Below are 25,520 nucleotides of genomic sequence, written 5' to 3' on the forward strand. Positions count from 1 at the left end.
ATGAAAGCTTTTCATACTGTATTTCTTCTGTCTCTTTCTCATCAGAAAATTCAAATAATGTTTTTAGTGCATATTTAAGCCGCTGGGGAGTTAATGGCTTGAATAGTCATGTTAGATTCTTATGTTACAGCTCCTAAAAAAATCATACCGGAAGAAACTTAAGCACAGTTATAGGCAGGCAATTTTTTTTTTAACTGGTTTTCAAGGTGGTGACATGTTTATTCCCTGATGTGGCTGAGCTCCAGCGCAGCCATCGTTCCTATTGTCTTCTTCAGCAACCATGTGTGCTTCACACCTTGGAAAGGCAAGATCCTGGGCCCTGCCAAAACACACAGGCAAAGTTCCATCCTGCATCTCACGGCTATGGCTGCTTGCTCAAAACAGAGTATTTATTAGGCTGCAGCATGTGGCTGCGCAAATTAGGGCAGCCCTACACTCTCCACCGCCGTGCAGAGATAAGAGCGGGGAGCAGGTTGCATTTGCTTATCTCTCGCCCTCCTCCTTGAGGGGTGAAGGCTGCCATGTGTGAGTGAGGAGAGCCAGGGCCCCGCCGGTCGCCCCCCCCGTCCCCCCACCAGCCGTCACCTGTCCCAGCCTGTCCTCTCCTCACGCGCTTATATGGGCACGGCAGGATGGCATCTTGTGACGCCGCGCTGCTAAAAACAGCCCCGGCTCCCTTCAGACCCTCGTTTAAACAATGTCCTCCGGCCAGAGCAACCCAGAGAGCCTCTGATCGCAGCACAGCCTTGGACTTATTTCAAAGGAAATTAACCCGGAAACCGCTCCGTGAGGCCGTGATCCTGAGCGTATGCCCCTGGAAAAGCTAGGGATGAGCACCTCTCTGAACTACAAGTCCTTCTCCAAAGAGCAGCAAACCATGGATAACCTGGAGAAACAGCTGATTTGCCCCATCTGCTTGGAGATGTTCACCAAGCCTGTGGTCATCCTGCCCTGCCAGCACAACCTCTGTCGGAAATGTGCCAGCGACATTTTCCAGGTAGGTTTCTTCCCACAGAAAGCACTGGCTGAAATGAATGGAAAAGCAGAATATTTTACATGTTTTGGTTGATTGCTTTTGACAGTCAATAAGGGGGGGGAATGGCAGGGGATGGGAATGGGACATGGGTAGTCATCTAAAGCAGAAGTTGAGTGTCCCCGAGGGCCATGGTTGAGCCCACAGCAGATTAAAAGTGTCACCTGTTAGCTGCGGGGACATGGCCACATGCGTGAGCTGAGGAACTGGCCTCTCACCCAGCAGTTGCCAGGTGCTTTCCTGGGGGTGACTCGTTGGAGCTACCCTCTCCTTGGGCATACTGACAGTTTCCTATAAGCATGTTTTTGCCCCAGTGCTTTTGAAAGAGGTTTTCATGGTTTTGCATGACCTTACTCACCTCTCCTTGTGCTGCTTGGCAAGAGCAGGCCTCCAACCCCTACCTGCCAACCAGGGGAGGCACAACTGTGGCATCGGGAGGCCGCTTTCGCTGTCCCTCCTGCAGGCATGAAGTGGTCCTCGACCGGCATGGCGTCTACGGGCTGCAGAGGAACCTGCTGGTAGAGAACATCATTGACATCTACAAGCAGGAGTCCACAAGGTAACAAGTGAATGTGTGCCCTTCAGAGGTTTGCCACAAAAGCAGATATGGCTTAGGAGGCTGCTGGCCATTGGTCTTTCCATTTGGCGCATGTGAGGTTGATTTAGTTTTCTCTCTTGGAAATGCGGAAAGGGATCATGCTGCCATGCATACCTCTCTGTTTGCTGTGCAATGAAGTCAGCTCTCACCGAGCACAGAAAACTGTATCCAAATAGATGCTGGATTTCCCTGCTTCCACTTATAGCAGAGGATTGTGCCACACTTATTCACATGAGCAGCACTTACCCGTGCTAGCAAATCCCTTGAGGTCAACATGGCTACTCACATGAATAAGGGGAAGGTAGCTAGGTTCACATCATTTATTTTAAAAAGAGTTCGGATGATTCTTATTCGTCTTTAACCTGTGTGTTCTCATGCTGAAGAAGGGTAAGAAATTTCAAGTCTTGTTAGAAAATCCTGAGGGACAAACAGTGCAAACAAGACAAAAACTAGATTTCACACAGAAGACATCCTGCATTGTAATGTCAAATCAAAACTCAGTAAAAAAAATCTAAATTCCTGTCAGCTTGGCATGTGAACTCATGAAATCAAGTCTTATTTAGGACTCCATAAAAGAGAAGGAATAGCCAGAAATAATATGTATCAGTGCTGTGTGGCTGTGCACAAGAATCAGGACCTCAGGGCAGAGAAATTAGTTCATCCTAAAAAGTAAGATTACTCCTGAATGTTAATCGCCTGCATTGGATGCATGATGGATCCAGCAATAGAAATGTTGCATTCTCATCTTCCATTCCCTGGGATGGGTCGGACGTATTGTACCACCGTGGGGAACTTAGTAGGGGGAACCTAAGCCTGGCCCCAGGCCACCAGGCAAGCAGCTCTCACCAGGGGAAGCTGCCTTTTGTCACCAGTGTGTATCCGTAGGGCCAGTTTTGTATGGCAAGGTGTTTTGTACACAACCATGGGAGCCCAGTGCCTGGGATGGCTTAGGGCACTTCTACTCTTCTCCGGCAGAGGACAGTCACCAGCACAGAGAACGTTTCGGAGCCTGATGGTAGCTTTGGCTACTCTCAGCTGTTTGAATCCCTTTGGGGACTGTTGTAGCTGGGCATAGGTCGAAGCTCCAAAGCGTCAGAGAGCACAAAGGTGGCTTAAAACTGTCCTTTCTGCTGCCCTCCGTGCTCAGTGCCAAGGGAAGGTCAGCTACCCTTGTGTGTGTCATTGATACCCAAATATTATTTTAGTCAGGAAAATCTTGGAGGAAATGAATCAGCAAAGCTATAGTGGTGGAGTTTACTTTTGACCAAATAAGCTGGACATGTGTGGTCTCATGTCTTTCTTAGTCTGGGGTTTTTTTTCAGCTCACAGTTGTATTTAACTTAAAAAATAATGAAATACAGCTCCTTTTCCCATGTAGTTAATGGGAAATTGGAACAAAATTCAGTTAAACAGAAATGTAAGAGATTTAGTAGATTTTTTTAAAATTTCGTGAAAGTAAAACACATGATGAATAAAAGGGGAGAATAGAAAAAAAAAATACAGATATGAACATATATTTGCTAAGATATTTGTCCAAAAGGTTCATTTATTTAATCTGTTAAGGTGCTTACTTAACCTTCACGTATGTCCTTAGAATGAAAGTTATCGTCAGGGTTACGTAGCAGCAGCAATGCATAGCAGCATTATCTAAGCTATTTGGCACTTTGCAGGCCTCAGCTGCTTATCTGTTTCTGCCTAACAGTTCCTCAGGCTCCCATGAGAGTGTGAGCAAGATCTGCCATGGCTTTACCCTATACTGTCCCACTGAACAAAAAAGTCAAGGGAAATCAAGTCTTCTCCACTTCTTCCTTTTGTACCAGTCTCTTCCAAACTGAGGGCTGGGATCTGGCAGAGGTACGTGAGAGGAAGGGTGAGATCTGACCTTTGCCTCCTTGATTCTTGCCAAGATGACCCTTCAAACTGACAGCACCTGAGATTTCCAGACAGGAGCCTCTTCCCCTCGAGTCATCCTGTGGGTATAATTCACCATAACTGTGTGTGCCAGAGTAATGCCAGCTCCCGGCTGCATTTCACATGAACTTAGGAGAGTGAGGAGAATTCAGCTAGGGAACAAGCTTTGTCTCCTGCTTAGGAAAAAATAATTTATTTCAAAAATATTTTTTAAAATTTGAGTTTCTATTTGGATTAAGGAACTGGGTTTTTTTAAATAAAAGCTGGGGCAGGAGCTGGGCTATGGGGTTGGGAGGGTCTGCCCAAGCCCTCACATGCAGCCCCTCCTATTTCTAAAAATCACATCATATGGTCTTTTATCCCATTGCTCATCAAATTCCAGCTGATGGCAGCGTAGCCTGTTGCCTAATTTAGAATCTATTAGCAACACAAGAAAAGAAATCTTCAAGCAGGACGTGGCTCCTATAAAGCTTTAAAGGACGGCAAAGGACTGAACTCAGTGGAAATAGAGTTGGCTAAAATATTAAACCAATCTTTGAAAGTCTGTAGGCCACTGATTACCTGAACTATCTGAGGAACATCAGGGTGCCTGCTGCCACTAGGAAAAGGTAGCAACAGGAGTGTGTGACTTCTCACAAGCTCTGGCAGCCTCTAACAAGCTCGGCTGGCTATTCCTGATCAAAAGGTGCTTTGGGCTTTGTTACCATCTGAAACCTGATCAGGGAGGGTCGAGTGCTCTTTCTGCCTCGCACCTACCAGAGAGAGCCCTAGGTACAGGCTGTCACTGTAGCCCCGAGCACAGATAGAGCAGTGCGTGCAGCTGCATGCACAGCAGGGACCAGTAGCTGTGTTGAGAGCACAGTGCATGGGCTCTGTGACAGTGGTGACATGCTGCAGGACAGGGTAGCCAGCACTGCCAGGAGCAGCTATCCTTGACACCTCAGAGGCCTCAGCCAGAGCTCCCAAGAGAGGACATGGCTCTCCAGGACAGGCTGCAGGGATTCCTGGTCATCTCAGATAGGCTGGGCCAGGGAGATGGGCTCCCTGCTCACAGGTCGCCAAGCAAGGCAGCTGCAGGGGGACCCCTGCAGACTACCCAGCGAAAGAGATGAGGAGAGAGATCACCTGGATTTTCTCCAACTCCCCATGGAGACAAAACCCCAAACTCACCTGCACCAATGGTTTTCTTGGGCCAGGCATTCACAATAGTAGTAGTGTAATGGAGCTGCAGGAATCCCTATGTCCATATGATCTTTTGTGGTGTTCTCATTTTTCAAGCCCCATTTCTACTCTGGGTACTGATGGGCTTTTCACTGCTTTTGGCAGAGTCCATCATTGTGGTTGATTTTTAAGGACCAGCTCCTTCAAGCTCAAGAATGGTCTATCCCCAAACACAGGAACTCAAGCAATGGTGGCAGAATACCTGTGTTAATTAAGAGGGAGCTCCTGATAAAAATAAAACATTAAAAAAGAAGCAAAAAGAAGGTGGACAGGTGACTCGGGAATATTTTGAGACACTGTACAAACATGTATGGATGAAGTTAGGAAAGCCAAAGCCCACTTGGACCTGAATCTGGTGAGGGACATGAAGGCTAAGAAGAGCTTCTTACAGGTACATTGGCAGCAAAAGGAAGATTAGGGAAAGTGGGGGTCCACTGCTAAATGAAGCAGGGGCTCCTGTGACAAAGGACATAGAGAAGGCCAAGGTACTCAATGCCTTCTTCACTTTGGTCTTTACAGGTAAGATAAGTCTTCAGGAATCCCAGGCCCCCAAGACCAGCAGGAAAGTCTAGAGCAAGGAACTTACCTTCAGTGGAGGGGGATCGGGTTAGGGAATATTAAAAAAACCTGGACATCCTGATAGGATGCACCCATGAGTGGTGAGGGAGCTGGCTGATGTCATTGCAAGGCCACTCTCAATAACCCTTGAAAGGTCGCAGTAACCAGGATAGTTTCCTGAGGACCAGATTGACTGGAAGAAAGCAAATGTTTCTCCAGTCTTCAAGAAGTGCAAGGAGGATAATCCAAAGAACTGCAGGCTAGTCATCCTCACACTGGTCCCTGGAAAGTTGTTCAGGCAAACCCTCTTGGAAATCATTTTCAAACATAAAAAAGACAAGAAGGTGATTAGAAATATTCATAATGGATTTATGAATGGGAAATCAGCCTGACCAACCTGATAGCCTTTTATAGTGAGATATCTAACTCAGTGAATGAGAGGAGAGCGGTGCATGTTGTTTACCTAGACTTTTGACACTGTCTCCTGGAACATCTTTATTGACAAACTGATGAAATAAGGTCTAGAGTGGACAGTGGGCAGTGAAATGGACTGAAAACTGGCTGAACTGCTAGACTCAAAGGGTCATGGTGAACAGCATGAGGTTAGGGGGAAGCCAGTCATTAGTGGTGTATGCCCAAGATTGATACTGGAGCCAGTACAATTTAACCTCATATGGTCATACAGATTCTCTCCATTTCATGACCAAGTGCAGGCACTAGGTGATGTGATGGTACGGGAATGGCTACAGCTATCTTAGGGTCCTCAGTAAAAATACTATCAAAGTTGGATTTATAGAAACAGAATTCAAATAGAAACCTTTCTGGATTTGTAAAAATCCTGAGGAATACTTGTCTTCTAACTAAACAGCAGTTTTCCTAAGGTCTTACTATGTCCTTAAATAAAGTGTGCTCCTTTATGTGCCCAGCAACTTTGCATTTCCTCACCAAATCTCAGAATCACAGAATGACTCTGGAGGTTATCTGGTCCAACCCCCCAGCTCAAGCAGGGCCACCCAGAGCCAGGTGCCCAGGACTATGTCCATATGGCATTTGAGTATCTCCAAGAAAGCAGACTTCACAACATTTCTGGGCAATCTGTGCCAGTGCTCAGTCACCCTCACAGTGAAAAGCTGTTTCCCGATGTTCAGAGGGAACCTCCTGTGTTTCAGTTTATGCCCACTGCCTCTGGTCCTGGCATTGGGCACCTCTGAAAAGAACCTGACTCCATCCTTGTTATATCCTCCATTCAGGTATTTAGATACCTGAAAGTATTGATAAGATCAAGGTTATTGTTAAGATCCCCCTGAACCGTCCTCCCAGCTCTCTCAGCTTCTCCTCACAGAAGAGATGCTCTAGACCCTTAATCATCTTCAAGGGCCCTCTGCTGGGGTCTCTCATTGTCTCTTGTGTACTGGGGAGCCCAGAACTGAACCCAGTACTCCGGAGGTGGCCTTCCAGTGCTGAGAATTCTCCTCTCCATAAAACATGCACAACGCTCCGCACATTAAGGTCCAAACCTAATTTTAATGGAAAAGAATAAGCCAGTAGCAGTCAAACACAGGGTTAGCACCTCAAAGAGCAATCAGAGAACAAAGGCACAAAGCTATTAGGCTACTTCAGCAACCTGTTGCTCCTTTGGTTACAGTCACATCTCTGATGAACCTTTTCTTCTACTAAAGCCATGCTGTCATTTTCCTATCGGCTACTCCTTAATCTCCTGTTTCAGGAGCAGCCACATTTTAAATTTAAGAGGTTGTGTTTCAGCCTTTTGTACATGAACACAGACCTAGAGGATCCCCTCTGAAATCAGGGAATGTTGTGCTAAAAATCTCTCATTTTGCACAGCCTAGGAAGGAGACTGTAGATCTGTTTACTTCTAGTATTCTGTCACTGTCTTCAGGGCCCCACTAGTTCAGGGAGTTCTGCCAGGTTTCTTCCAGCTCTTCGCGGCATCTTTGAAGGTTGGCTACTTCTGGCTGAACTTGCTTGACACTGTTGCTTTTTTGCCCTGTGCGATGTGTCTTTCATGCTAGTGGCACCATTCCAGTGTCAGATAACATTCTAGTAGTTTCTGGTTCTGGTCTATTTGCAGAAAGAGCAGCTATTTCAGGCTTAATTAATCACTTTGAAATTCATTGTCTGTTATTGCCCTCACATTGCGGGCCCTCCCACTGGTGCACTATAACATGAATATATTAGGGGCTGTTTGCAGTCATGTGCAAACAATGTAAAGCATTTTTTATAGTGGAGACACACCTCTTTTCATTAGCATTGAAATGATGCTGGATTTAACACACCGAGTGCCTTATGGAAATCTGACCCAAATAATACAGACTTTCTTGAGAAGTGTCCATCTTGTTTTATTCTGGTATGTCGTGTCATATTGCAGATTACAGATTATCCTTATGAACCCTTTAAATTCTAGTGCCCTCTTGAAATTAAAAAATATGAATGCGTGAGACATTTTCTTTGTTGCTTAATCTTTTTTTAAATGCATCTAATTGATCACATTCCATTCCCTTCAGAAGACAAAACCTGTACTTTGTCATTAAAAAATGTCATGTTCACTCTAACAAACTGTATGGAAAAACTCTACTGTAATATAATCTAAAATAATGATTTTTCCATTCATTTTTAACCTTGAATAGAATGACTAGTTGCCTCCTTACTACAGAGCTCTGTAGAATGGCTTTAAAAAAATGTTTCCATGCAATTCCATTAAATTCTATGGTTTGGGAAAATATTTTCTATCTAATGATGAAAAGATATATTTCTATGATGCCATTGCTCCACCTGTTACAGATAAGTCATAATTCTTTCCAAATGGTAGCAGAAGGGAATAATGGCTTATGTTGGAAATATTTAACATTGTCACAGTAGGAGTGGCAAACTTCAGAGGCTTGAACCTCCAGTCACACTCCCTCCGTCAATCTACTGACCCTGTCCTCTGGTACCACATCCTCACACACTCACATGCTTGCCACAGATGTGTTCAGGGTGGTAAGCCTAAAGTGTGGACTAAGAAAAGCACCAGCCTGCCCACGCGGACTGGACCAGAGCTTTCATTTACACTGGGAACATCAGTTAAGTGGCTCATTTGAAGGAAGATACAGCTAAAGTAGTTCCTAAAATATCAGGGATTGACTTGTGTGCATATGGCTAAAGCATTTTGGTGAAGAGAAGATCAGGACTGAGCTATAGTCTGGTGACAGTTCCTGGCTCAGCACAAGAGAGGAACGCTTCTTGTGTGTCCCATGCCCTTGGTGATGAGTACAGTTGAGTTACCTATTGTTAAAAAGGTTGACACTGTACAAGCTAGACATGTGCCACCCAGCTAAAATTAATTTGTGTGAGACCTTATTTTGGTTGCTGGCCTAGTGTTAAAGGCTGTAAGGACCCAGTCCTGTTTGATATTGACAGTCCTGACCTGGGCCTCACAAAGCTCATCAGCAGAGATAAAGAGGTAAGGGCATATAGGTCCATAAATACCTACAACTCTTGCTTCAAATTAGTCCCCTGCATAAGAGCTTTGCTGCCTTAAGGCTAAGGGCCCAGCATTTTGCATGATGAACTCAAAAGAAATTACGTATGTTTCGTATTTCAGACAGATGTTAGATAACATGCTAATTAAAGTACACGAGTAGTCTGAGATGAGTCTTAGTGAGGTTATTTACATTTTTAAATATGAGCAAGGGTTCAGTCACACACACAGCTGGAATCCCTGTATGAAGTCATGTTGCTATATTGTCATCCTGTTGTGTCAGGACATTAAGCTGTACCGCTGTCTGTTTAGTCATCCTGTGTGGCAGGTTAAAGTCCACGTTGCGTATTCAGGTCAGCCTTGGACACTGCTATATGAATGTACCACATTGCAGCTGGTACACTAAGTGTTGTCATCACAAACTCATTAGCGCCAAGTTTATTTTAAACTTGTTTTCTTTTGCAGACCCGAAAGGAAGTGTGACCAGCCAATGTGTGAAGAGCACGAAGATGAGAGAATTAATATCTATTGTTTGAACTGTGAAATGCCCACTTGCTCCTTGTGCAAAGTCTTTGGTGCCCATAAAGACTGTCAAGTTGCTCCTCTCACAAATGTTTACCAGCGACAGAAGGTAAGTATCTTTTTGTATCTCATAGTCCTCCCAGCAACTGACAGGACCACTGACAGAAAAGTATTCCCATGGGCTTCCTGTGAGTTTCCAAAGGGGCCTGGTGGTGCCTTTGCCATTTCTGTGTGTGAGTGAAAGGCTCACACAAATCTGTAGTAAATGTCTAGAAACACAAGAAAATAAATTTATGAGAGCCCACACAGAAAGATATTACAGTGTGCCAATTTTTGTCAGTATAGTGAGTAAACATTTTAGGGAGAGTAAACATTTTAGGGAGTGATTTGATGTGAAGCTGAGGATCTCTCTTTTGAGGTTCCTAATCTCTTTTTTTCAGTGATTTTAGACCAGAAAAACAAGTGGGATTTCCAACACATAAACTGGAAAGAGAACAGACCAGTACAAATCAAATAGTCATCTATCAGGCACATCTGCTTTTAAGCATCCCTTTTTTAAGAAAAGTTAAGTGAAAAACCTCTTCCTGCAAGTGAATGAAGGAATATTCAATAGTTGGCAGCACAGGATGTACCTAACATCCTCTGCCCTTGCTGTCACCAGTAAAATACTTGTTTATTTTTAATACAGTATTAATTTAAAACCTGACTCACTGGGTTATCCTCCTGAGATAAACAGCTCATTTTTCTGGAGGGCCTCAGTGGGGCAAGCAATCAGACAGGCCAAGTTTGCAATACCAGCCTTCAACTTTGTCACACAGATGCTTGTGTGTGGAAACTACAAATGAGAAGTCGCTTTAGGAAAGTAGTTACAAGCATCCTTTTCAATCAAAAAAGGAGGGAGAAGGGGGAGAAGTTTCTTGGACCGAATCCATGCCTCTCATCACTCCCTTTGTAAGCAGTGGTTTCCTTCCCAGAGTGCCTGTGGGAAGGGGCTGTCATGCCCAAGACTGGAGGTGTAACCTGGAGACTGCAGGATGCGTGCATCAAAGGATCCTTTACAAAGCTGTGGAGTCCACAGACACGGTTGCCTCGGTCGTTACAGCTGTGTGCCCAGGGCCCCTCACCCTCCCCAGCACCCTCATCAAGTTTCCTAGGGACTATCTTCTCTGTCTCTCCTCTTCTAAGGATACCTCACAGTCATCCCCATCCCCACACTCAGGCTGTTTCCTTCTTCCACTCATTTCGCTCATGTCAGTGGCTCAGCCTCCACCTTCTCCTTTTCCTTTCTCCCTTCCCCTCTAACCACAGCCCTAGCCCCACTGCCCTCATGCCAGGGGCTCTGTAGCACCCTGGTCCCTCCAGGTCCATGGGCCACCTCTTCTCTCCAGGGCCAAGAGCTACAGTCCTCAGGGAAATACCAGAGTCGCATGGTTAGACCCAGACACTAAAAAAAACAACCCCTCAAGAGACAGGCTTTTCTCTCAACAAACCCAAAGGGAATATTTTGGTCTGTTGAAACATAGCGCTTCAGACAAAAGCATCTAGAAGAACCTCCTAGAACAAAGTGCTTCCTCCTTTCCAAACCACAGTTTCTTCTCCATGAAAAGTTTCAAAACATCGGTGTTTTCATAGTGTTTTGTGAGAAGAAACAAATGTCAAAGAGCTAGTGGGTAACTTGAAGGCAAATTAAGCTGCAATTTTCCTTGGTTCTGGTAGAAAGAAGAGCTAATACCCTGGTATGGCTCATTCATCTCCTGCTCCTCACTGTTAGATGTGCCACCCTGAAGTGGGACAGTGTCTAACACCCTCCTGCTTGCTCTCCACTTACTGCCTAGTCCGAGCTGAGTGATGGCATTGCAGTCCTGGTGGGGAGCAACGACAGAGTGCAAGGGATAGTCACACAGCTGGAGGAGACCTGCAAGACGGTTGAGGTAGGTACCACCTCTTTACATGCAGATATTTCAGTGTGAAGTCATATCTTTTAAACTGCTGGTCATGATAATTCTTTAACAGACCTCACTCTACCCAAATGTATTTCCACATTGTTTTGCTAAACCATTACCTGTGGCCTTGTGCAGTGTCAGCTGTACTGCCTGAACCAAAGGATACATCCTGCTCAGCACCCTGCCTCTGACATTGGCCATGTGGTTGAGGACAAAGAGTAAGGATAATCTATATCAGCACATCATGTTCAGCATTCTTAGTGGCATAGAATACCACTGAAGTTAAAAGCAGATCCACCAAAATGCGATCAACTCCTAGCTCATTTAACATCTAAGATCAGGTTCTAGAGCTGTAAAAGACCAGTATTACTCTAAAGCCTGCATAGTCCTCTGAACAGAGCCTTAGTCTTAGCCACAGGGTAACCACAGCACAGCTCCCAAGTATGTCAGTGAGCTTTGTATTTGGTTGGTTTGCCTTCTGTGCAGAAGTAGGTTTTTAATATACTTATGTTGTCCTTTAAGGACTCTTGTTTTGTTGCTCGTGGGAGAGAGAAGTTTGGGTTCTTACTGGATTTTCTGGTAAAGGTCTTACTCTGACAGAGCAGGAATTAGTTTTGTGTCATTCAATAGCAGAAGTGGCTTTCATTTTCGCCAAGAGGTTTGCTCCAGCAAAGCAAATATAAATATCAGCTCTGACCAATTTGGGCATCACAGAGCAATACGCTGAAAGGAGCTCATGTGAATTGATTTTATGATCAGAGTTTGATGAAGCATCTAGTGAAGGAGTTGCATCCCTTGCAGCCCAATTAGAATTATATTGACCCTTCAGAGCTGGAGCAGAAAAGGGAAGCAGTAGAGAAAAAGAAGTTAATCCAAGATGTATAGATTCTAATTGGTAAGAAAAATGGATTCCATAATCTATGTACACAATTTCCCAAGGCTCCTATTTCCTCAGAGCAAGGAAGAACAGAAAATGTCCAAGCTTGGTTCAAAGAACATAAAGCCATTAGCCCAAGTAAATGAGAGAGCGCATTAGCAGCAGACAGAACTTTGTAGTCAGGATGCCTTCACGTCGCAAGGATGAAATTGGTTGCTATCAGGACTTTGCAGACAGAAACAAGCCTTTCAAGTAGGTTAACTGCAGAAATTTGAATGATACAAAAGCAAAAGCTTATACTCATTTAAGTTGGACCAGCTGAACCAGAAACAAAACTTCAAACATCTAGTCTGAAGTATGGAGAAAACACTGTGCTAAAAATACCTTCATAAATACAACAGTTTCTGAAACTAGCTTCCTCAGAGTCATCCACTCAGTTTAAAGTCTAACCTTTAAACTGGAAGCCCAATCTTTAAAGTCAAAGATTGCAGAAAATAGATCTTAGAGCTTACCTTGCGACTTTCCATGTTACATTTCAAGCAAATCACATTTCCTACCATACAAGAACTTTGTCTGAATTGACATCAGTTTGTCCTTGAAGATGAAAAGCTATAGCTGGAGTTGAGAAATGTGCACATGGAAATAATGCTTATAATCCAGGATTCTCCTCTCTGTTTAACACTTTGCAGAGAACAATAAATATCTGCTTTAGCAGAAAATACATGATCATTTTCCTTTTAGCTGGAGTAAGCAATAGTCTACAGTTCTATATTTAGCTATTGCTCCTATCCAACCCTAAAAACCAGAGAAACAAACAAAAAAATTTATTAATATTGTATAGCTTTTATCTGATTGAAAGGTAGACCAAATTCACATATTATACTGAAAATAAAAAAAGGGAATATAAAATACTAAATAGTGGAAAACAAAAAAAAATAATTAAGTACTGTTTAGCCCTGTAAACAATATGAGTCAAATAATGAAGGAAAAATTACAGTGTTTCTTTCAAATGCTAATAGCGTAGACCAGTCAATACAGATACTTCAGAACAAGCAGTGCGACTCATGTTCAGTGGCAAGGACTCCTCTTTTTTTTGCTGTAGCCGTGCTTTAAAAAACAAAAAGGCTGAGAACTTTTTAGAATGGAAAGTCATGTATTTGTTAACCTTTTTCATTACCCAGAATCTGATTAGGGTAATTCCATCAGGCAGAGGCTTCATATGGGAACATTCTATATAGAAAAAGAATATTTCAGAAATATTTCAGTATTTGCAGTTAGGAATATGTTTCATACTCTCACTCTTGAAGTTCACAACTCCGTAATATCTCCTGGCAGGAAATATTATATATTAGAGCTTAGAGATATGGAAGGATCTCTCAGGGCACCCTGCTATCACTGTCTTGCTCTTCTTCCCCTAACATTTGTCCTGTGTCAAATGGCAAAGATAGCACACACCTGTCTTGAAATCAAGGTTGTTTTACAAGTGATCTCAATGGCATTTCAGAGGAGGTCATTGTAGACTAAACCAAAGAGGTGTCTGGAACAAGTGGAAGTGCAGGAAACACTGGGAGAAACATAGAAGAGGAATGAAAGAGAAGAGGAAGATCATTTGATGTCTGAACAATAGAATGACACTTGATTCAAAAGCTTCCTTATCCCCAAGTTATAATTCACTAATGAGGAATTCCTGGGAAGCGGCAAGGACCTCCAGAAGGGTGGGATAAGCCTGCTCCCCCCACCTCCACCCCAAGAGTTTTAAATTAGGATTGCTTGTTTAGCCTAGTCTTCCTCATTAGGTAGCAGAGGTGGATTCTTGGGTCAATGCAATAAGATCTGTATTTGCTCCCCGCCCCTCAATGTAGACTGATTTTTGGCCACACATCCATCTTTGAAAGGCTTTCTCCTTTGAACAATACAGAGCAGACTGTCACCACTTGTAGGAAAGAGCTCTGGCTGAAAGACAGGAAGAAAGTGGGATTCTCTCTGACCAAGTGCTGTGAATAATCAGTCTTATCACTTCCAAAAGTACTGTGGGACTGTTAATAATCCTGTGCTGCCAGGATCTCAGCATTATGCCTCAAGGGACAAAGATGAGGAATTGATTCAGCCTTAGTTCCTAGGAAAGAGATTTAAATAATCACCATCATCCACAACCATATATAACCATAATAAGGTTATGCCCATCTGTGTGCCCTGGGGCACACAGATGACTCAAGTACTTCTACCTCAGAGATTATAGATTACCTGTCTCTGATTTCCTCCCCATAAATCCTTCCTTGCAAGTGCAGTGTGTTCTTGTTAGAGAGCGCTCAATGAAGCAGTCATCAAACCCATCCTCCTTACTCAGTGAAATATGCTGTGTTGTCTGGTTGGAGGGAAAATAAAAGTGTCTCAAAAAAAAAAAATCAGTGCTTGAAGGTAGAGTTGGAACCTGATTCCTCCTTCTTGTCTTAGTGCTTTTGTCACACACCATTTTCTTCATGGTACCTCTACCTCATTCAGTGCACAGTAAATGGAACATAACGGACACCTATTGTCAAAATAGGGTCTAAGAGAGTGTATGTGAAAATCAAGCCCAGCCAGAATAGTTCCAGTTCTCTGGTAGAAAAAGAAAATTGTCCAGAACTCATTTGAGATGATCACTCCTTTAAAAACCATTCTGTTTGTGCAGATGAACCTAGCTGCTAATATGGTCGGGGTTTTTACTTCTTCTGCAGACTTTGATGTGTCACTACAGACATCATAAATACCTTTCACAATTTTTAGCAGGCTGACAAGTTATACAATAACCTGTTTGGGGGCTTTCAGTGGCTTGAAATTCAGAGTTTGAAAACAGTTTTAAAACTTTTGTTCCAATAGCTTGGACTTTGAAAATTATGAAAGTCTCTAGGGTCATTCAGAATCCTTTGCACTGTTCAGAAAGAGGAACTTCTTTGATGAAAATGCTTCCAAGTAACTGTAAAAATAGAAACTCTTTTAAGAATATAACATGTTTAACATAAACCAAATGATTCACAGGAATGCTGCAGACGACAGAAAGAGCAGCTGTGTGAAAAATTTGATTATCTCTATTCTGTACTGGAAGAAAGAAAAAATGAGATGACACAAATAATCACTAGAACCCAAGAGGAGAAACTGGAACACGTCCGCTCTCTGATGAAGAAGTATGCGGATCATTTAGAAGCTGTGTCAAAGCTGGTTGAATCAGGAATCCAGTTCATGGAAGAACCAGAAATGGCAGTGTTTTTGCAGGTATAAAGTCTATAAATAGGGATAGGAAAAAAAAAGATGCATTTATCAAAATACTATTTAAGCATTTCTCAATTTTAGGCACATTCAGAATTTGGTCATCTTTGAGTGAACATATATACAAACTCATTTTTTAAACACTTGCATCAGCACAGACAAATGACTAGTCTTCTTGTGAATAGTATCCAAACCAAGAACGTGAGTATTTGCTATTTGCACCAAAATATACCATCCTGTGTATGAATTTCAGGTCCCCAAAGAAGAAACAGGATTTTTAACATTTTCCAATATATCTTTATTGTCCCACCACTATAATGTATGTGTGTATGACGTTCTGTGAGTTATAGGTTTCATTTGCATATTGACATAGTGATTAACTTTCCAAGAATTAAATATTTATGTCTGAAGTCACATTTTTATGCCTTTACTTCTTTTTTTCTTTTTTTTTCTTACTATAAACTTAGGAGAGCTGATTAGGAAACCATTAGCAGCCTGTCCGCTGAATTCATTAGTGTAGAATTTCTGTCCTGAAAGTTTACAATTCCTCTATATTAAAGGCTGGAAGGTTGTTTTCTATTAAAACCCCTTCTCTTAAATCCATCAAAGAATTGCCTTTGAAGAGTACAATATTCTTTCCAGACAAATAAAATTTTGTGGCTCCAGAAGTACACCCTTATGGATAGTCAAAGATATAGTTACTGTGACTAAAGATGGTAACGGAACAATTGCTTTTCACCACAAACACACAAAAAAAAGAGCAAGACTATTTCCATTTCATTTTTGTAGAAATTGTACGTATTTCCTATCATATTCAGATTTTAATTAAAAAGTCTTCAGTGAACTAAAAGGTTTACTCAGCTGTATACTAATTACCATCCAAATTTGATCTCATTCATAGATCTCATGGCTGTCATCTATGAGATCCATATTAGTGCGTTTAGAAGCAGCCAGTGTAAGAATTAGATCTCAATGCATAAAATCTCTGAAAAATGGAACCATTTAAGAAGTCAGTTATTTCCTTTTTGTTTTCACAGAATGCCAAAACATTGCTACAAAAGTAAGTATTTAAACTTGAAACTCTTGATCTTTATAATGAATTACAAATTACAAATTTATCTGCAAATTCAAATGCCAATAACCAATCTCTCTGTTTTAGAATTACTGAAGCATCTAAAGGATTTCAAATGGAGAAAATAGAGGATGGGTATGAAAATATGAACCAATTCACAGTGAACCTCAGTAGAGAAGAAAAGATAATACGAGAAATTGATTTTGACAGAGGTATGTAATTTATTTCACCTAAATTGCTTTCTTAAATTGCAGCTGTGTGTGATTTACATGATGATACTGAGTAGGAAAACTCAAATCAGATATTTCTCTCCATCCCAAAGTGTAACTAGACCAGTTTGTATAAATTATAATCAAAAGCAAAAATCCAACACAGGTAAAAAATCACATAACCTGTTGACACCTTTAATCTTATATTTTATGTGGCCTCAACAATTTCTTAAGCCCATGGGAATCCTCATGGGAAGGGACCACAAAATTATGCTTTTAGCTCATTCTCTTTTTCCCTAAAATATGTCATTATTGTACAGATTGTCTGCTCTAGGAAGTCATTAAAGAAATAGAATGTTTATTACTAAAAGAAGTACTTATGAAAGATACTTTTTTTAAACTCTTTTTTTATAATAATTGAGAAATATAACAGAAACATAATGAAAATTCAAGATCACAGAGTTATAGCAGGAAGCAAAACTTGTCATCATCTTTCATGCATTTAACATCTTTTGTCACGTCATTTGTCATGACATCATGACTAAACAGGTTTAATATGTCTATATAACAATGCAAAGTTGTAATCTTATATTTATCAAAGTAGCCTGAAATCTAGGCTCACCTATGCTTTACCCTACAGGATAAGCCACAAGAAGTTAATGGAGCTAAATGTTTCAAATAAACAAATTATTAAAAGGCAGCAGTAATAGTCATCTGGATATCTCTAATTTTCCTGCTACTACATTTACATTTACCATTATCAGCCCAGTTAAGTCTCACGCAGATGCCACCCATCGCTTACTCCCCTGCCATAACTTACACTAACTTCAGACTGCGTGTCTGCTCTCTGCGAGGGACCTTGCATAGATCTTGGTCTGTAGGTTGGGATCCGTGGACTTGCTGTACTTGGCAGAGGTTCCATGTAGCAGAACAGCAGCTGTGGCACCAGTCAGCAGCAGAGGAGCAGGTGCCATCTCGCAGGCCATGAACCTCCAGGGATTTGTCCTGGGAGGGGGCAATCCCCAGTCACAGCCTCGTGTGCAGTCTGTCCCTGTGATCAGCCACAGCTGCCACATCCCTGCCACACATGTGGACCTGCCAAGATCGTGACCTCGTGCTCTGGACACACACCCCCACCATGTGATGGGGAATGTGACACCACTCTAGGGGACAAGGCATTAGCAAGGGCTTTGGCAATCGGGAGTTCAGTCCTGCGTTTGAAACTCCTACTACAGTCAATGAGGTCTTCTGCAGCCAGGGGACATGGAAGCAGAGATTCAACACTCTGCTTATAGGGGTGTATTTGCCTGCAGAAACATTTCTCCGTTATGAGAACATTACTTTATTTGCAGATCTACATTCCTTCTACATACTCAGGCAGAACCATAACCTGTGTAAAATGCTCAGCCACTTTGGAGCTTGGGTTAATGCATCCATCTAAGTTTATTTGCCTGAAGTGCTAGGATGGCTCTGAACAACATCCGACGTTTGTGAGGATGAATAGTGTGATTATGCAAAAGAAAATGCATTGTTAGAGGGCTCCCTCTGGAAACAAGCCGAGCCATGAATACTGACAACAGGATGTCAGATGACGCAAAAGCAACAGTTTGACCAAGTTTGACAGACTGATTTTACAGAAGTTGGTATTCCAAACCTCCAGTCATGTATTGCAAAACGCTGACCTGGTAAAGATTTATTATGATGGCTTCAATGGTGTTCAAAGCAAATATATACCTAAAATTGCAAGAGGGACTCTTTTCTTGGCAGATTGTGCCAGACCAAATATCTTCTCCCCAAAAAGTGCAGGGTATGTGCTGCATATCCCTCATGAGGATAGCCTCATTGGCAGGACTTCTTGTCATCCTTCCCATGGAAAGGACCAGCTTAAGATTTTAATAAGCATGTGTCTTCGGTGCCCTTCCTGCTGAGAAATGCCTCCTGGCAGCTCCACAGCAGTGCCCAGTCCAGGCTGGTGGGAACAGGGTCCTCACCAACACCCTCTCCCCAGCCTGCATCCTCTGCCAGGCAGCAGATTATCAGTAGTTTTGCCATGCAATTGTAAATGGCTTTTTAATTACATAAAGACTGTAGCCTTCTTCACGTGGTGCTCAGCCCTGTCCTTTTACACGTGTCCTATCAGAAGAGGAGAGAGAAGAGGAAGAGGAGGAGACAGTGGATGGTGAAGATTTAGATGAAGTCCACACGGAGTCATCAGGAGAGGAGGAGGAGGAAGAGGTGGAGGAGGAAGGGGCTGAGAGAGCACCACAGCCACCTCAGCAAGACCCTGAACCGCAGAGCGCAGCAGGAGAGCCCCCAGCCGAACCCACGCCGGTGCCACTGCCCACCACCCTGGCTGGTCAGGTAAGTGCCCCCAGTGCCCCGCTGCACTGCCAGCTATGCTAAGTGTGCCCTGGCACAGCAAGAAAATGCTCCCCTGTGGCCTGAAGGCACCATACTTCAGGAGCACAGCTAAGGGAGTCGATGTGCTGGAGAGCAAAATTATTTATTGCCCTTGTACACATATATGCAACTGTATCCTGTCCACCTGACCTGTGTATATATCACTTGATAGGCAAAAAATTAGGCTGCTAGATAAATTGAGATATATATGGGATACATAAAATATAAACAAAAGAGATTGACTTTGGGAGTTAAGTGCATTACAATGGATGTTCTGCTTGCTGTGATTTAACTCAGACTAACTATTATAAATAAAATGGTTGTTAAAATATTTTTACTAAGAGAATTTGGCATTCCCTCTGGATTTAGTGAGATTTCCACCAATTTTTAGATCATACTTCTAATCCATTTTCTGTGAATGGTGTTTGCTGCCTTCTGCTCTGGTCATCCTAGGGATATCATCTAGGTAGATGCAGGGATATCATACACCAAACAGGAAGAGAAACTGCCTCTTACAACCTAGCAGCAAACAGATTCAGGGTGTGAATAATTTAGGCCAGCACTTTTTTTAAGGAATTCAATTAGTATGAGACCACAATTGCCACATATTCTAAAAGACTTACATAAAAAAATACACTTAATGTGCAACTTTAGCTGGCCTTACATACAATTAACTTAACAAATTCTCCTCTTACACAATTTACCCTGTGAAGTTGCTGAGTGGGTAAAGGCTGCTGTGAAGATATTTGAGGAGGCCAGTGTGAAAACAAGAAAGCACGTAAATAATCTTTGATTGTAGCAAGCTCCCCACATAAAACAAGGGAAAATAAATACTATAGTTTCATTCTTACTTTGATTTAAAAACGTACGTGAGTTTGCACCAGCTCTGTGAAGATGCTCTTAAATAAGGCTTTACTGATTTAACCAAAGTTTGTATTTTGAGGATTTGCACTGACTTAACTAAACTTATGTCACCTAACAGATGTAGGTTTTTATGCAAACAAGAACTAGACATAACCAATTCTGCCCACTAACATTAAGTAGCAATTGTAAAATGCCATTAGGACATGGTCAGACATGGAGTCAGACATGGCATGTGGGTGTTGCGGTGTGTGGGATATCTGTATTTCAGCTTTTGCCTTCTGGTATAAGAGAGGCAAAGCAGAAATTCTGTGGTGATAGCAGGTACCATGTGGGTGAGCCCCAGGAGCCTGATGCAGGTAGAGAGGTGCAGTTCAGCCAGCTGCTTCTCTTCCTGGCAGAGCAACTGTGCTTGGCTTATAGCGTCGATAGCAAGGCTGGTGGACAAATGTTTCTCTCCAGTGTCTTTGTATTCCCCTTATTCTGACTGCTCATATGGCACTGATGGGTGCATATGACCCATTGGCAAACATGTTGTTCTTAACCCAAAACCCAACAAGCTATTTGAAGTTACCTACACCTGTCGTTCATGGCTGGTACCAGTTCGTGAGGCTCTTACGCAGAATTTCTTATATTTTTTGGACTGAATTGGGTGCTTATCTGATTAAGGAACTACTTGTTCACTCCTTTCTCAGTCAGCATCCCCTTCCCAGATAATTCTACCCTCCTACTATATTTTTGGGGTAACTTATTTTCTTTCCCATATCCGTGTTATTCAAATAATAGCTGCTTTTGCTTCACATTTTGATTGTAATTCTTTCAGAACATATATTAGAATTAATTTATTCCTTGCAGTGAGATATAACAAACATGGGATGCAGAGCAACGTGGCTATGGCAGGAAGGTAACATGGTGCACTCTGCTTGTTCTTCTCTTTATCTGTCCTGATTAAGGATGAGGTTGTGACACCAAGTGGTCCTCAACAGACCCCAGAGTCTGACACTCAAGTGCCGGCCACAGCAGAAACCATCGATCCCTTGTTTTACCCTAGCTGGTATAAGGCTCAGTCACGGCAATCAAGCAGTCCAAACTCAACCCCGGTGAGTGGGTTGGGGAAAGTAGGGCCTCCTGTTTCTCTGGAAACAAGTACAAAGAAGGCAGAAGCCCCAGCAGCGACAGCGATCGAGGAGAGTGCACTGGGGAGTGGTAAGGAAAGTCATGCCACTGCAGCAACGTCCAAGGTCAGTGCTACCGAAGTCACCGCAGAGGGCTGTGACACACAGCAAGGCGGGAACAGCAATTGTTAAGGAAAATATGACTTAATTTTCCTCTGCATGCTAAAGAATAAGAATACTTTCAGAAATATGGAAACAGCATAAATTGTCATTTCAGAAAATCCGCTGGATTTACAGATGGTTTCAATATGTGACAGGCTGACTTTTCAGCTTCAATGTAGCATGTCGACAATTGCTTGTGCTTAACTGCCAGTGCACCTTGCTTGTGCGAGCTGTTACCCGAGTTGCTCACACACACGCTCAGGAGCTGTTGGAGAGGCTGGAGATGTCTCTGCGCATCAGATATTTGCATGCGTTAGTAGCAGACAAATCCTGTGCATGAGATTATTCTCGTCACCTGTTGAAAGCCTGTGTACAGAACATGCCATCCTACCACTGCTGGTTGAGCAGCTGTGGCTTGGCTTTGCCTTCTGCAGCTCTGTGGCTACACCTGGAGTGTACGGCTTCCCCACGGGAACATGAAGCTATGCAATACCCAGAGCCTTCTTGTGTGTTTGATTGCCTCTCAGTAAGCAGTGTGATTTCCTGGGTTCAGATCTGTTGCAGACAGTTTCCTCCAAGGATTCTTGGGACTTGATTAAAGGAGAGCATGAAGATAATATATTCCAGTTCTGTGTTAGACTACCAGCAGCATGATGGGATAACAGAGACTGATGTGTTGGGTACAGGAGGGTGCTTTCCTTAAAATTGTAATGCTAGAATTGGTATAACTTGAATTTGCATACTTCTTCTGCATATGTGTACAAACTCCACATGGCTCAAAGATCCAAGGAGCTGTGTGTGAAGGATTTGCACACTACACCAGCTTCTGTTCTAGTGCCTGGCTACCAGCCCATGAGCAGTACTCTCTAAATTAAACCACCCTGATTCACAGACTTAAACTGTATGTTTCAACAAAGAAATTACCTATAAGTGTGCAACTAGAGGAGTTCATGTGTGTGTGTGTGTGTGTGTGTGTAAAAGCACAAGTGGGTAGTAAGTGTTTCATGCTGTTTCCTTTAAAGTTGGAGTCTACCGTTTAGCATACGTAAGCAGCCCTACCATAATAAACCATCACATGGCAGGCAAAATGTTAGAAGGAGAAGGAGTTCATACAAATATGATAAAAGGGGCACTTATCTTTTAGCTGGAGGCTTTAGTCAGTGACCCTTTAATTTGGTAGTGGAAGGGTTCTCGCTGACTTCAGTCTTAACAAAAGCAACATTTGACCCCCAATTTCTGTAGCTACTTTTCAAGTCAGGGTTTGATTTGAGAATATTTGAGTGGAATTTTAAAAAAAAAAAAAAAAGTATTTTAAAATTATCAAATCTGATATGACCTTGTCTTCTTAAGTATATTCCAAACGAGCTAGCAAAAGCAGGTAAATTCACAGTGAAACTAATTGCTGCTGTTTCTTCGTATCAGTTCCACTAATGACTGGGCAGCCAAACCTCACCATAGTCAGGTAAAATCTTTACAGGGTAAATTCCCTGGGAGCTTGCCTGTCTGTGGTCTGCTTCCCTGGGTCCTAATTTACCAGAAGCAAGTAAAGGATCAAAATTAAGGTTCGATGTTGCCAACTGTCTGATAAAACAGTGGCAGTGGTTTTCAGCCACACCAAAGCAGCAATCTGGTACCCAGCTCTCTTCATCATCAGGTACTGGGAATAAAAGCAAGCGCGTGGGAAAGATGTCAATTCCTGTTGGCGTGTGAATTTGGGGGTGCTGGGTTTCATTTTCCAGGATCATGAGTGACACTGACATTTTGGGAGGAGGAGGATGTTGAGAAGAGTAGCACATGGTTCTGGGGATGGGGGGAGGAAGGAGCAGGGGATGCAGCTGAGGATGGGGTTGCCCCTGGGCTGGAGACAGAAGAAGGGATAGGAAAGCTTGGGAAGCAGAACGGTGCAGAGTGTGCTGAAGAACAGAAAAAGCAGAATCACCAAGCTAGGAATGGTGATGCCATGAGATGATGCCATGGTCAGATTTGCAGATCTGAGCTGAAATGTGTCTGTGTCACAAGCAAAATGGCCTCTGTCGTGTGACAGTGATCATTTTTAAGTATGTGGAATTCAACTTCTTTTTTTCCTGCATGTGATTTTTACACAACCCACTCTGAAATGCTGTATTTGTTTATTTTTTTAAAGCCTTGGCTGATGTTCTTCACACCACTGTTTTTACTTCCTTCCTCCAATTAAAGGATATTGTGGAAAAGTGCTGTGAAAACAGAGCTTTTTCACTGAATGTAGTGATAATGACTAGTTCATGTCATGACAACACTGGTGAAGCACTCTTCTTATTTTCTCACAGGAGTTAGCATTCTGCATATCACTTTTGGCATTTCTTATCATACTACATCATCTTTGGAATCTGATTCAATACATGATTTGTACTTTCATGGGTAGGAAATATTTTGTTTTACCATTAACTAACAGTTAAAATAGTGTCTCTGGTGATGTTCCCACATGGTTTTAAAGGATTTTTTCCCTTTCCTCCCATCCAAAAACATCATGCTAGTTCACAATATAGGCTGCCTAAAACATTTCTTCCTCGCACCTTTGAAATGCCATCCTTCAGCTTACTCCTGCATGGTTAAACATTGCATCTCCCTGGTTCAAAATGAAAAGAGGCAATTACTCCCTTAGACATATGGGCTTATATTTCAGTTGCTGTTCAGATGACCAGCAGGATGGAAAACCTGTGGGTTGACAGGAGATGTGACGAGCCCCAAGATTGTTCAGTCCAACAAATGGGAGAGGAAGATCTGGAGACTAATGGTTCTCATCAGAGGGGTTAAACATCAGGAAGAAAAATCCACTGAATAATCCTGCTGCCAGGATTTCCACTTTGATCAAATCACCAGTGCTCCCTCAGGGGATGGCTCAAGCCCTGCTCCCTGGAGGTCCCCACTGAGATAGTGGAGAAAGTCCCCTCACACCCCAGCCTACAGAGCAGACCCCACACACTGAGGACTCCTCTTCAGGTCCTTTTTCCACCAAAAGGCATCCAAAGCCATCTCTCCTACATTCTCAGTGAGCATGGAGTACCAAACATGTCCCTGAAATGCATCCCTATGAGACTGGGGGGGACATCCAAGGCTGTGTATGTGCTTTTAAATATCTGTGTTTTTAAAATGTTTTCCTGTAGGCAAAGGCTTTTTTTTCCTTAGGTCATACTAATTAAGAGCTGAAATATCTACAAGATCAAGGACTGAGAACTTCACTACCCAGTGAAGTTGTCCTGAATGCAAATACTGTAAAATAAACCTTAATTATTCCATAAAATCTCTCTGGAGTAGATGCTTTTTGGTAGACACTGTCCATGATTTAGTTCTTCCAGCTCCAAATCCACACCCCTCTTAGGTAAGACATATGTGTATATTCAGTTTCCAAAGTGATATGGCTGATCTACAGAGAAGCCTGTATAACCACTGGGGTATTTAATCTTATTTACTGAAGACCAAAGACCCCTGACACAAAACAACTGTAGTTACCTTTGGGTATTGGCTCTAATGACAAAAGAATTCAATTTTTGTCTATTCTTCAACACAAAAATGCTTGTTTTTTCCTGCTGACTTTCCATACTGCACTCTAAGCACTGTACAACATGGTATGGCACATCTATGAAAAATGATAAATTATTATTCAGCTTTTATGTTCAAAAATTCCAGCACTATGACTGAAGTATATGTCTCCATAAAAAAAGGGAGAGGGGAGAAGCTATCACCTACGCTTTAGCTGCATAAGTTATGCAAAAAGATGTACTGTCTCGTGGTAATTTGAATTTGAAAAGCATTGGACACTGTGAATCTCAATTAAATTTATGGATCATAGTTTAATTTTCATTTATTTGTGTTTGTTTTTGAAAATTTGTTGTATTATTACAAGAGGACACAGAGCTTGTTTGTACCTCTGGGAAATCAGGCATGCAAAGAGCATTAGGCTCTTTTTTTCCTCTCTTTCTTTTTTAATTCAAAATACCTTTTGAAATTAAAAATAGACAAATGCAGAAAGCTCTCATTTCTACCATTTGAGACCTCTCTCTATGTGGTCTCTAGTGACAGCTTTATGATTTATTTAATCATGCAATAGAAAGGAGGTGAGGGAGAAAAAGGCATTTTGGTCTCAGACTCTATTTGCATAAAAATGATTTTCTTCTCCATGTGTAGTGAGGTGGCTGTTTAGACAGTTTATGTGTCTTTATCTTTCATGTGAGATATCAGGTCACTGCTCTTTTTTCTTTTTACGTGATAAGCCCCTGAAACCCAAATAACAAAATTACTTGAAATAACTGTAATAATAATTTATAATAATAA

General features: G+C 42.3%; 1 protein-coding gene across 8 annotated transcripts in view; it reads left to right on the forward strand.

Moving 5' to 3' along the window:
- Nucleotides 1-667: 667 nt before the first annotated feature.
- The window catches only part of TRIM55 (tripartite motif containing 55), a 40,083-nt gene continuing 15,230 nt past the window's right edge, over nucleotides 668-25,520 (forward strand). Inside the window, exons 1-11 of one of the 8 annotated variants that reach the window (XM_074882251.1) lie at nucleotides 668-997; nucleotides 1,420-1,592; nucleotides 9,268-9,433; nucleotides 11,160-11,255; nucleotides 15,163-15,396; nucleotides 16,428-16,450; nucleotides 16,550-16,674; nucleotides 18,812-19,032; nucleotides 20,886-21,173; nucleotides 23,516-23,606; nucleotides 23,872-25,043. In XM_074882251.1, coding sequence (XP_074738352.1) covers nucleotides 809-997; nucleotides 1,420-1,592; nucleotides 9,268-9,433; nucleotides 11,160-11,255; nucleotides 15,163-15,396; nucleotides 16,428-16,450; nucleotides 16,550-16,674; nucleotides 18,812-19,032; nucleotides 20,886-21,173; nucleotides 23,516-23,606; nucleotides 23,872-24,002 — 1,737 coding nt within the window. In that variant the 5' untranslated portion in view covers nucleotides 668-808 and the 3' untranslated portion in view covers nucleotides 24,003-25,043. Of the gene's footprint in view, nucleotides 998-1,414; nucleotides 1,593-9,267; nucleotides 9,434-11,159; nucleotides 11,256-15,162; nucleotides 15,397-16,427; nucleotides 16,451-16,549; nucleotides 16,675-18,811; nucleotides 19,033-20,885; nucleotides 21,174-23,515; nucleotides 23,607-23,871; nucleotides 25,044-25,520 lie in introns of those variants that run through there. The other 7 variants (XM_074882275.1, XM_074882284.1, XM_074882267.1 and 4 more) reach the window with 7 other exon arrangements.

The sequence above is a fragment of the Strix uralensis genome, chromosome 1, assembly GCF_047716275.1.
Source record: "Strix uralensis isolate ZFMK-TIS-50842 chromosome 1, bStrUra1, whole genome shotgun sequence".
Lineage (NCBI taxonomy): Eukaryota > Metazoa > Chordata > Aves > Strigiformes > Strigidae > Strix > Strix uralensis.